Here is a 12,038-nt window from a genome sequence, read left to right as displayed (position 1 = left end):
TACCTCGTCCATGGTACATTATATTATCCAATCTGCGTGGATTAAATTTCGTAAATGACCGACACAAAATTTAGATAACGATTTTTATCTTGAAATGTTATTGTTTTTAACAATGCATATGATAAGCAATAAAAAATAGTAAATCAAATTCACTAAAGATAAAAGGTTCTGAGGTAAATGACAGTCTTGATAATCTTACAGGAAGATTTGACAGGTCACACATTTAATGAATTTAATTGGTATTCAAACCACAGTATCCTTTGAGTGTAATTATACCTGTTGTATACCTATTATATTCAACAGTGATCCGAATTTTCCAACTAAATTCGTATGTGATTCAAAATAATATTTTTCAGACAGATGGTTTATCAACGAGGAAATCAGAGGGAAGGTTCCCCACATTATGTTTTCTTATATTCGGATGATGAAAATAGCGGAGAGGAAGAAACCATTTCTTTGCAACCACGTAATAGAACTACATCATTGCCACGTAAAGTGGAAGTGATAACTATTCAACTTAAGCCAGAGGACACATTGCAAGCTTTAGCATTGCGGTATAGATGCACGGTAATAAATAAACAAAGAAACAGACAAAGGATTAGGATGAAATTAAGTTGAATTATAAATTCTATTTTTAGATATCAGAATTAAAGAGAATTAACAAGATTCATAAAGAGAATGAGATATATGCAAGACGTTTCATAAAGGTACCTATTCAACCATTTTCTATATTAACTGAATCTTTAGAAAAGAATCAGAGTGGACAAACAGACCAAGGTGAAATAAATATTCCTACAACTGGAGAAGATATAGAAAGTACAACAGATTCATTATTAAATTTGATAAAAGATCCAGTTGTAACTGAATCGCCAAAGGCAGAAATTAATACAATTATATTGAATTCAGTGTGTGAACCTTTGTCATCGTATGGCAGTAATAATAGTTTAGAAATTGCTAGTTCGGATTGTGATCAATTACTTATTACAGCTGAAAGTAATTCAGGAAGCTCTCATTTAACAGATACATTTAAATGTTCTGGTGATGACTGTGGATTATCCTGGACACAGCTCCTTGGATTTTCCCTACTATTAGGTTTTGCAGGTCCTATTATATATATACTTTACATAGCTGAATTTTCGTCTAAAAATCATTCAACTGCTAATCACTAGTAATATTTCAATCAAAACGAAATAATATTGTTTCTACATGGTACAAGATGCTGATATTGCAAGATATGGAGTGATAATATAAGTTTATAAAAGACTATTCTAATTTAAAGAGTGAGACTGTACTAAACCATGAATTTGAAATCTCTAATTTGCCATTATGTAACTAGTATTGGCATAAGTAAGACATTTAGTGAGTAATATAATACTCTAAGTGAATGAAAATTACGAGATACTGTTAAACAGCATAATATTGTGCCTTTATGATTAAGTATCTATTTGATACATTATAGAACGGTTCCGAATATGTATGCTGTTGGCATATGTATGTAAGTATTAACAAGCCTCAGTTTTGATAGTACGTTATTCACTTTAAACAGAGGTGGCCAAAGATCTGCTCATTGGCAGTTGATCTATCTCGAAATATACTATTAAGTGATTTTTAATTGTTTTTTTCTATCAGCGATATTAAGGGCAAACCTATTAAGAGTATATAGTACTTGTGATGGATTTATACATTTTATAATCGCGATATTGTTATTAATTAAGTGTACGAATTATGTACTCTGTAATTATACATAGTGATACTAATGTGACTTTTGACAATATTTTATTATGATGCTGTTAAAATTATGTAAAAAATGCTTTTGATAAGACAACTGTTAATCTCGTTGAGATTTATAAAAATATATATTTTAACACAAAGGTGCTGTTTAATATCCCTTCTGGTATTACCGTATAATATCAAACTTATAGTCCGTTCAACGAGCCGAGTCAGTAAATGTATACAAACTTACGTGCTCGAGGCAAGGCCGACGCACATTAATTTTCAGTTCGACCACTTCGTTCGACGTCTAGGTAAATACTAAGCCGGGCCTGCGTCGAGTACGTGAATTTGTATACATTCACTGACTCGTCTCGTTAGATGAACTGAACACTTAAATCTTAAGGAAAACGATCACATTATTTCAGTAAAAAAATTATGTATAGAAATGTTTATTTATTAATTTCGAATGTTGTAAGTTACAAATCAACATGGTACCCCATGTTTTTTGTATCCTCTGATTCACAATAATATTATTTTTTCCTGGAATAAATATATAGTACACATAAATCATTATGTACTAACCTCATAAGTAAATTTCAAGTTATCTTATAAAAGTTCAGAAAAACGTAAAAACATCGTTCAGTTTAATAAATTCAGAAGACCGTCGTTATTTTCATCATTAAATAATATTTAATAGAAATTGATATACTTTGAGATATTACTAACCATGATGGTGTTTCGCAACTTTATGATCTTAAAATTTCTTGAAACTTTTCTTTGAACCAGTTCCTTTGGAGACCTTCAACACATTAAACCTGACTGTTTTACTGAGTGGCCTACACTCTCCAATAGTTACTACATCTCCAATTTCTACGTCTCTGTAACAAATAATTAAAGAGAAAACAATAAATAGTGTGAAACAACCAATATTTAAAACGCTGATAACATTGTATTTAAATTATTTTCAGTAGACGAATAAGCTACTTCACGTTGTTCTTCAGAAGACCGTCGTCAATTTCATCATATAATTTTGTTAATCACAAAAATTATCTACGTGAATCTATCATAACACAAACCTGAAGCAAGGACTTAAATGCACACTCATATTACGATGGCGTTTTTCAAATCTATTATATTTTCTAATATAATGCAAGTAATCTCGACGTATGACAATAGTCCGCTGCATTTTCATCTTTTGTACGACACCGGTAAGAATACGACCGCGGATTGAAATGTTACCCGTAAATGGACATTTCTTGTCAATGTATGTTCCTTCTATCGCCTAAAACATAAATGGGAAAATTGTACATTTAATTTCTTTTAAGTATCATAATACACCATTTTTCCAATGAATAAATTACTTACCTCACGTGGTGTTTTGAAACCAAGACCTACATTGCGGCTATACCTCATAGGCTTCCTCCTTTTGGGGCCCAGACCTTTCTTGCGGTTAAGAAAGATCGTGGGTTGCTTTTGAAACGCACGCTCGGTCTAAAAATGTAAAAATACATTTTTATACTACTCTGCTAGCAAAACGCTATGTTTGAGTGATTTAACCACGTGCAGCGTTCATGCTACGAGTTACTTTTTTATAACAATTATTAAACGACTGATATTTTCATTTCATTGTATTCTTTGACGATAAAAATGATTAAGCGGATAATGATATTTAATAAATAACACAGTTAAATATATGAAATTATACATATCAATATTGTTAATATCGTAGACGTACCTGATCAGCCATCTTGCCGTAGTGAAAGAGCAACCCGAACCGGAAATATGGCCAACATCACTCGATCGCCAGTAGAGCCAATATAAAGAAGTGGCTAATAAATCAGGAAATAATAGATATAATTTATTTAATTTCAATAATTTAATAAGTGATGATACAAATATATTTATAACTATGTTTTGGCAAAATGTTTCATAATTATTGAACATTAATATTTTTTGAATCGAGTAGTAGGTCGATCGTTCGTTCGATAGATCGAACGAACGATACAAGTCGGAGTCATTACGAAGTATAACTTGTTACAGATCGAAGTGGTCAGTCGGGAAGATTGGTTTGGTTTTTTTGTGGTTGTGCGTGGGTCGTGGATAATTCAATTTACTCGAGTGGAGACATAAGCAGACATGTCGTTGTGCACCGCATTCCAGTTTTTGTATCGCCATTGCGGTGAGTAAAGACATTTCTTTTCTCTGAGCGATATAGGAAGACATCGGTACTTTGTAAGGCTCGAAGGTTATCATGTTCTACGATATTGAACATTCTGATATGTTATATTCGCAAATGTCAATGTTGCACGAGCTATTTATTGTATCCTAATTGTTATTAACTGTTATATGTGCGTAATTTTTAACAAGCACGTTAGGCGCCAAAATCATTTTTCCTGAGTCTACTGCAATATTCGGCCGCAAGATGGCGGCATCAAACCGTTACAAAACGAGATAAACAAGAGTAACCAGTCAATGCTTTACGAGCTCGGAATTGAATCGCTTCAAAAACACGCGAGCTATTTTATTAACAGCCGTATTTAATGAATATGTAGCTATCGATCTCAAAACAATTGGCAGCAATGTTGCGATTTCGCAAATCGCGGTTTCTTAATTAACAAAATTCGCTGCTTTTGACTGATTTATAAAAAAAATAGAATCAAAGGGAGTCAAAATTGTAACTTTTCATTTGTCAGTGCGAAGTATGGTAAAAGAGGGACTGGTATGTACACCTTACCTCATCTGGTAATGTCTGGGACTCCCTAAAATCATGAGCTCCTCTGGAGAACAAAGGCATATCCAGTCCTTTCATACATATCTGCAGTCAGTAGTTGCATTTTCTGGGCCGATCTCATTACTCTCACGATCTATTTTTTATTTTTCAAGATCAATGCTCATTGAATATAGGTAGCCTTGATACAAAGTATCGTTGTTTGTTCCTATTACTGAATATCTTTATTCGACTACGAATGTCTTTATTTCAAACATGGACGCGTACACGAAGTCCAACTACGTTTCCTGTTTCCGTAAATGGTATTAACAACTATGAAAAAAAAAAAAAAATGAAAAAAAAAAAGAAAAGGGACTGGTATCGCGAACTCGTATTCCCATTATCGCGTCACACATCGTTGCCGTTGTGGGAATCGATTGGAACAACAGTGTCTTTCCTTAAGCGCTCTGCATATTGTCACGCTTTCGTTCATCGGCTGCAACTTCGAACCACTTGCACGAGCAACGGTGAACGGCAAACCGCAGTGGAACAAATTTTCCATTGTTGTTTCCATTTCACTGTTATTTTATAGAAATCGTTAGATATCCCGTTTAATACAGGATTTTCTCTTGGAAGGTAACTCGAGAGGCATCAATTATTTATTGCCATTCTCTTAGGAAAAATCTGTATACCATTTAAAAGTATGCGACAACCTGTATACCGGTAGGCAAATGAGATGGATATGTACGAGGTACAGCTTCCACTCCTCAGTTTAACGTCCGACAACGTTCATCTCCATTTTCCACGGACGACCTCCGTGTAACTCCTCGTATTGCTTTCTCTTCAGTAAAAGATCAGCCATACACGCGTCTCCTCCAAAGCGTTTTTCATTAGTTCTGGCTCGGTTGAATGCAAATCGTGGCGATCATTTGTCTGCCAACAAAGAGTCGTTACTGTTCCTTTTTTTATTTTTATTCTTTTTTAATAGTCGACCCGGTTATCTGTCTGCCTGCTCGTTCGTATCTATTTTTTTGCTGTAATTTATCATCGATAGCGTTGATCCACGTGTGTATATATAATGTGTAATGATATTCCGTGGTTAGCAATTAGCGATCCACTCCGTATCCTAACTCGAATCCGTCATCGTCATTGCGCTGCTCTCCATTCACCCGTCCGTAGGGAAGCATTTTATATTTCTATCGTTATTATTAACATTATTATTCTATAATATTCTGTAATTCTGAGAAGGCAAAAGTGCTTCAATGCGACCGTAAAACCGCGTTTATCGTGTCTCTTGCTGTTCGGAGGATGTCCGTCTTGGTGTTATTGTGCCCTGATCGTCCCCAGCTCTCTAAACGTAATTGCATTTCTTGTGACGAAGATAATTTATCGGTCAGTTTTGCTTCCTCTCCCCCCTCTCATTATCGGTAATCGTGACGCGTAATTGCGAATCGTTTACCAATTATAAGTGCATCGAGGATTGTGATTAACACCTTGGTTTATGTTGTGCCGCTTTAATTGTGGTAAACCCGACTAGCACTTATTCACTTTTACGTTACGTTACGATACGATACCTTCGCGACGACGCGAGAACGAGAAGGATAGACGGAAAAAGGGAAACGGATGCGTTTCTTCCAGGACGAATAAATAGAGCTATTAGCGAGGGTATACGCGTTATTATTTCTCTAATTACTGAAACTGAGAACAAATGATTTGATGGGAGGAACTAATAGAATATCTCAGCTTCTTTAATTATCATTTATAGAGGTAAATAACACCTAGACGCGAAAAAATATACCTTCCAGGTATCGTAAAATAAAAGCGTAAGTTACTAGGATCAAAGGGTAAAAGAAAAAGTGTCTGAGATACATATTTCCTTTCAAAAAATCAATCATTTGCATAGCGATACATCAGGAACGAGATACCCAATCATCTAATTTGCAGTTATGAATTGGCACCTAGGCAACTTTTTTTTTCCTCTTAATATTTCTTGGTAAGGTGATTAGGTCTTTTGTTACCTATCATCCATTCCACGTTCGACTCCTTTGAAATTTCGACCTAGGCCATCGGGTATAATAGGATAATAAGGTATTTGTATTTGATGAATCGAGCTGCGTTCATTTGACGTGGTAAACTTTGACTGATAGGATCAAGCACAATGGGATAACGAGGTGTTATTAAATCGGATAAACATAATTAGATAGATCGTTTCGATTCTGTATTACTTGGTGAAATTTCATCATTTATATGTTAATGACGAATCCATGCACAGTTAGGTACAAGATACCAAATATATATGCAAATTTGAATCAAGTAGCAAATGAAAAATTTTTTGTCGGAAATTTTAACGTTAACAATGACGAAGGAAACAATAGGTAAATCTTGTCAATTGTCAGACCGTTGGAAGTTTTCTGTAATTGCGAGGAGTAGAGGATCTCAACAGAGGATTCGAAGAAGCTTAATTGAGGAGAGGATGGTAACGGATCGATGATATTTACGCGGCATTCTCGAGGCGCGAGTAACAAATTGATTATCCTTGAACCGTGGGTAGCCGGATTGTATCCAGACAGCTGGAGAATGTATTATTAAGCTGAAGAATCTTCGACGGACTTCCGCGCTTCTGAAACGAATATAACAAGCCTGAGTAACACACAGACGTAATCCTATGCCAGCTCGTTACCCACGATTGCCATTCGATCTGCCGATAATCAATCTATTCGAGACAGCCTTTAATTCACGCTTGATCGTTCGAATCGTTGTACGACAGTTTCTGTTTTCTTGTTTCTATTCGAACCAATCGACACAGGAAAGTGTACAACCTCCTATTTCGTTTGTAAAGTCTTGTTTTTACAATTAAGCATACCATACCTTGGGGTCATGTCGTGTATGCAGATTCTCATCAAAAATACCGGAAGATAATTTGCGAAAATTTGACCAAGACGAAGGTGTCTCTAAAGTGACAGACGTTCATTTCGAGAATGACGATACTGTATTTACTTCCTGGACAGTTCAATGCTTCAGCCTTCGAACCGAAACATTCTGAATTTTCTAAGTAGATAGAAATCAATTTTAGCGTCATTGGTGGTTGTTTAGTCGTAAAAGAGCATCAGATTAGGAACATGTCTTCTGGTAGAAGCATCCTTATAAGTGAATCTTTGAGATTACGTACAGCTTCGAAAAAACCTTGGGATGTAAAAAATTACCGCAATCGGGAAGTTTGTCAAGGTAGACGTATCAAAGTAATCCAGCCTCTTAGAAAAAACCCTGCTCTCAAAGGGTTAATTGGGAGCCGTGAATGGGGTAGCGTTGCGTGTTCTCTGGTTGGCGCCAACCGTTCCTCGAATCGGCCTCACGTAAACGAACTTAATTAAATAAATCCGCGAAAGGTAAAACGAAATAAACGCAATAACTTTAACGATGCGTATTTCATTCGTTTCTAATTTGTACGTGCTAGAGAATAAGACGTAAAGAACGCTTCCGTCATTTACTTTAAGAGGTTAGCTTCGTTTCTAGATGAGAAGATTCGATTACGAGCTGACCGATACATAAATGCAAAAAGTTGAGAATATCATCCACGTAGTCTTCGTAATATAATAAGACTGGAAATTGAAAAGCTCAGTGAATAGTCTTCGATTAACGATCATGCCACGGTCATTTCCAACGTGTTAGGATCGATTGATAAAATAAAGTTCGATAAATAAAGAAATTTAGAATTATCGTTCAACAGTACCACAGCTGATCGCTCAAAGCTTTTATTCCTCTCTGGAACCACGACAGCGAAAGTAGCCAGCGGAGCGATCAGAACAGACCACGTAACGAGACGAGAATAAAACTGAAAGCAGCAACGGCAGCGGTGCACGTTGATATTATATAAATCTCGTGGAAGGTGTACAAGTAAAGGACGTTGTATCAGAAGTGTATCGTTCGAAGCTTGAATGGCTTAGAGATGGAAGTAGAAGAGAAAAAGTAAATGATGAACGAACGTTTGCTATCAAGTCTGGTGCTTTCATCTGGTCTGATCGACGCTCGACATCCCTAGCGGATCTGCTTCAATAAAAATCCCAATCGTTTCTCATTCAATTATCTTCTTCACGCTGCCTCGTTGCCCCGTTATTCGTTCGATCGTTTCGCTCGGTTATTCAACGATCGATCTTCTTGCACTATGTGTCGATTAGAAGTACGCGATGCCACACCGGTTGCTGCGATCAACGGCGCAAATAAAAAGCCGGCAAAACACTTTATTCGTATAATTTAACGCCGATTAACGAGCATCTTTTTTCTCCGAGCGTTTCATAAGAGTAATCACCATCGCATCGGATTGAAACAATTATTCTATCCATTTTCGGTGTCCACTTTTTCACACCGCCAACTCGTTGAAAGTTGATGGACAGAATCACGGGTGCGAGCTGTCAGATTTTGCGAAACGAACAAACCACTTGACCTTTCGCTTGGAATTATCCGTACGACGAGGTTTTTCATTGACGAAAGGTAAAAGTATCATTTTTGTCCCAGCGTGTGTGCATCGGTCAGGTAACTGGCTTCCATCGTCTGCCAATCAATGACTCGGCTTTATTGGACAGAGGATATTAAATGTTGCCGGTAAAAGAGAGGCGGATAGATGAAGGATGGGGGGGTCTTGGTTGCTTCCGGAGCCGTGACTTCTGTCGGCCTCTGTAATTAGTAATTACAGAGTCGAGCCGGGAACAGCAACAATATGGTGTCTAAAGCTCACGAGGAGGAATCGATGGGACGTCGATGACCCTAACGACGAGAGATTTTTTTCTGGTTAGACCGCTTACACGAATCTATCGAAATACCATTGGCAGAAGTCAGACGCGGTTACACGGCAGATTACGCCGCCTGGCAAATGAAATTAACACTCGCCAAAGCGATTTTTAAGTAATTACTAACCGTTGTATACACAGATGTTTCATTCGCGAGAAAGATTCCGCGTACGGGAGAGGATGATTTGTGGGAATGGACAGTGATTCGAGACGTTGGCTCATTTTTGTCTCCTGTTGACTAATAATAATTATTCAATCCAGAATATAACTCGCGTTTTCTGATAAAATTTGAAATAGATCAAAATCTATTCTAATTTATAACTTATTGACTTATTGGACCAAATGTATACAATTATCATTGACGATCTGTCGATTGAAATGACTTTATCAACGATCCTCGAACGGATGTTCTTTATCGCGAAAGTACACGATGGGATGGCTATCCGGGTCATTACTTACCTTTCCATCCGAGGTCGCCTGGAACAGATGCAAACGGTGTAATTCACGCTGATTGAAAGGTTCAGCGTTACAATTTGCTGAATGAAAATGAAATAAAAAGAAAGGGGAGTCAGTGACGTTGCTTGCCCGTATTTACGTTATCCAATGAAACGAGGAACGTACGCGCAGAGGAAGTAGATTTTTTTGCTTGTCCCTTTCTTTCTTTCTTTAATGAACCGCAGAGACTCTGATGAAATTACCGTGCGCTTGCTCGTGGTACACGGGCAAAACGAGTCTGTAATGTTTATATTAAACTTCCGGTGAGCGTTTTGCTATCGGCGAAGGAAGGTCGATGTCAGAGCGGCAAGATTGTTGTGACAAGTATTCAAATTGTTCCAATTAGTTTTGAATAAAACGTACAATGTTGCAACATAAACTGATCATTTCGAGATGCAATCTTTCTATCTTCTTATCGCAACATTCTATTTTCTTTCTATGGTTATACTTGACAAGGAAACAAGAAAATAGACGAACCGAATCTTATCAATTATTTTAATCAACGGAAGAGTATCTTATAATAAAAAGCAATATCTCTAAAAATGCAGATGACATGCATAAAATTAAATCGAAGTTATGGTCTCGTCCCAGAGTTAAATACCGCTATATTAATCTACCACGTTTGATCATGACTACCTCGCGCGACTCGGTTCTAGATAATAATTTACAAAATACTCTTATACGTCTACGTAACAACTCAATCGGCGCGGTATGGTTATAAAAGGCATAAAGAAAAAAGGAAGCCTCAACCTCGGAAGCTTATCGCCTGGAGATCGTTTCTGTATCATCGTTCATAACGAGTACATGGCAATAAATATACAATAAAATGTTAAGCGCCACGCTCTTATGACAGCAGCCCGATACGATTAGAGGCGTACGCCGCCAGGCGCGTGTCATCGTTCAATAAATTCCCGTGAAAAAAAAAAAAATAAAAAGACGGGTTATCGTCCAAGAACGATATTCCACGTGATGGATGCCGGTGAATCGGTTCGTTTAATTTGTGCGCGGGGCAGAAGCTATTCGCATAAATAAATATATATCAGATACAGATCTGATGGCGTCGCGCGATCGCAGCATGTCACCGTGCAACGATGGAATTCAATGGGTGACAGCTCGTTAGCGACGCTGGATAGAGTCGTTCTGATCAATCGTGCAAAACGACGAGATCGTCATTTATCATTTCTGCGAAGACCACGCGCGTGAAACCGCGAATCGAACGAGTAATTTTGCTCGATAGCTCGCAACCATCTGTTCGACGTCCCGTCTTGTGGTCGATAACTGTTGCCCTTCCTTGCGTTCTATATCTTCCTTTTTTTTTATACACGAAGGGTTGAAGTACAATCGAGAGACATTAGGGAGGAGAGGAGATCGAGATCGCGATCTCAGGTTCGCTGGACGAGAGAAACGCGAAGGGAATCGTGCGAGTGAAGTTACACGTCGTAACAGGTAGCCTTTGGTTATTTTGAAGTTGAAAAATTTTCAGAAAAATTCATTTAAATTTTGAAAATATACACTGGGATGTAATCTCGTCTGGGAGGATACGTTTATCCAACGACCGGTAGGAAATTTTAATTACTCGTTCGCGAGGATACGACACCGTCGCTGTTATTAATTCACCGGGCTTTTAACGGCTCGAAAGGTAGACCAATTCGCGTTAATGTGCTCCGGGTACGTCAAGATAGTTCCTGTAATGGTAACGAGGTGCCCGTGAATTTGCATGAACCAGGATTTCACCTAGCAACCAGCGACACAGAGAGATTGCTTAATGTCCCCGTTCGCAATTAGGACTAGACGCCCGGATCATCGGTACGTTTCAACAAACCCTGTATTAATTCGAAGAGGATAGCTTAATGATGCTTATTTCCGACCACGTGCTCGGATAGCACGGACATCTCTGGTCAAAGTGAAAATTAACCAACTACCGGGAATCCGAGACCACTCATCATTTCTCTGGATGTGATAAGAAGTATCAATGAGGAAGCGTCGGGTATGCGGGCCGTTGCTCCTGGTTTTTACCCGCGAACCGTGAGAATCCATCGAAGAATTTGCAAAACAACGGGCGAACAGCGTCGTTGAATAATTGCTTGAGTAAAATTCATTTGGCCACTGGCATTGGGCATGTTTATTCAAGTGTTGCGTTATATCCCCCGCGTAACGCGCTGGTTATTAAGCGGTTCAGACACCATAAAGCTACCACATAAATTTCTTTTACTTCGACTGTTTTCATACGTTCTCGAAGCCCCGGAAGCGTTTATGGAACCCGTATGAATTCTCAGAATGATAAGTAGGATTTACATAGAGAAATATTTTTCCTTATCTCTCATACATACGAAATATGG

The 12,038-nt window shown here is 37.7% G+C and overlaps 3 protein-coding genes across 6 annotated transcripts in view; 2 read left to right on the top strand and 1 right to left on the bottom strand.

Annotated features, from left to right (window-relative positions):
• Positions 1-5: 5 nt before the first annotated feature.
• LOC114877285 (lysM and putative peptidoglycan-binding domain-containing protein 3) lies at positions 6-1,871 on the top strand. 4 transcript variants are annotated; one of them, XM_029189665.2, is made up of 3 exons: positions 6-173; positions 361-567; positions 639-1,871. In XM_029189665.2, exons 2-3 carry the CDS (start codon positions 361-363, stop codon positions 1,167-1,169), a joined length of 738 nt encoding a protein of 245 aa, XP_029045498.1. In that variant the 5' UTR covers positions 6-173; the 3' UTR covers positions 1,170-1,871. The 4 variants fall into 4 exon arrangements, with proteins under 4 accessions (XP_029045498.1, XP_029045495.1, XP_029045496.1 ...); XM_029189662.2 differs by having other exon boundaries at positions 8-173; positions 357-567; XM_029189663.2 differs by lacking the exon at positions 6-173 and adding an exon at positions 174-266 and having other exon boundaries at positions 357-567.
• A 275-nt stretch (positions 1,872-2,146) lies between these two features.
• On the bottom strand, positions 2,147-3,553 carry LOC114877286 (40S ribosomal protein S11). The gene is made up of 5 exons (XM_029189666.2): positions 3,449-3,553; positions 3,079-3,204; positions 2,790-2,995; positions 2,440-2,591; positions 2,147-2,253 (listed from the first exon to the last, which is right to left on the bottom strand). Exons 1-4 carry the CDS (start codon positions 3,458-3,460, stop codon positions 2,468-2,470), a joined length of 468 nt encoding a protein of 155 aa, XP_029045499.1. The 5' UTR covers positions 3,461-3,553; the 3' UTR covers positions 2,147-2,253; positions 2,440-2,467.
• Positions 3,554-3,774: 221 nt separating this feature from the next.
• LOC114877289 overlaps positions 3,775-12,038 on the top strand; it is a 103,152-nt gene continuing 94,888 nt past the window's right edge. The window contains exon 1 of the mRNA XM_029189671.2: positions 3,775-3,892. The gene's annotated coding sequence lies outside the window, so the exon portion shown is untranslated. The remainder of the gene's footprint in view (positions 3,893-12,038) is intronic.

This window comes from Osmia bicornis, chromosome 15, assembly GCF_907164935.1.
Source record: "Osmia bicornis bicornis chromosome 15, iOsmBic2.1, whole genome shotgun sequence".
Classification (NCBI taxonomy): domain Eukaryota; kingdom Metazoa; phylum Arthropoda; class Insecta; order Hymenoptera; family Megachilidae; genus Osmia; species Osmia bicornis.
This window is presented reverse-complemented; position numbering and strand designations above follow the sequence as displayed.

Coding starts and splice junctions, on each gene's coding strand:
- LOC114877285 (XM_029189665.2), top strand. CDS start 361: ATGGTTTATCAACGAGGAAATCAGAGGGAAGGTTCCCCACATTATGTT. Junction 568..638: donor CATTGCGGTATAGATGCACG/GTAATAAATAAA, acceptor TTCTATTTTTAG/ATATCAGAATTAAAGAGAAT.
- LOC114877286 (XM_029189666.2), bottom strand. Junction 2,996..3,078: donor GTTTCAAAACACCACGTGAG/GTAAGTAATTTA, acceptor TTTATGTTTTAG/GCGATAGAAGGAACATACAT. Junction 2,592..2,789: donor CATTTAAGTCCTTGCTTCAG/GTTTGTGTTATG, acceptor TATTTGTTACAG/AGACGTAGAAATTGGAGATG.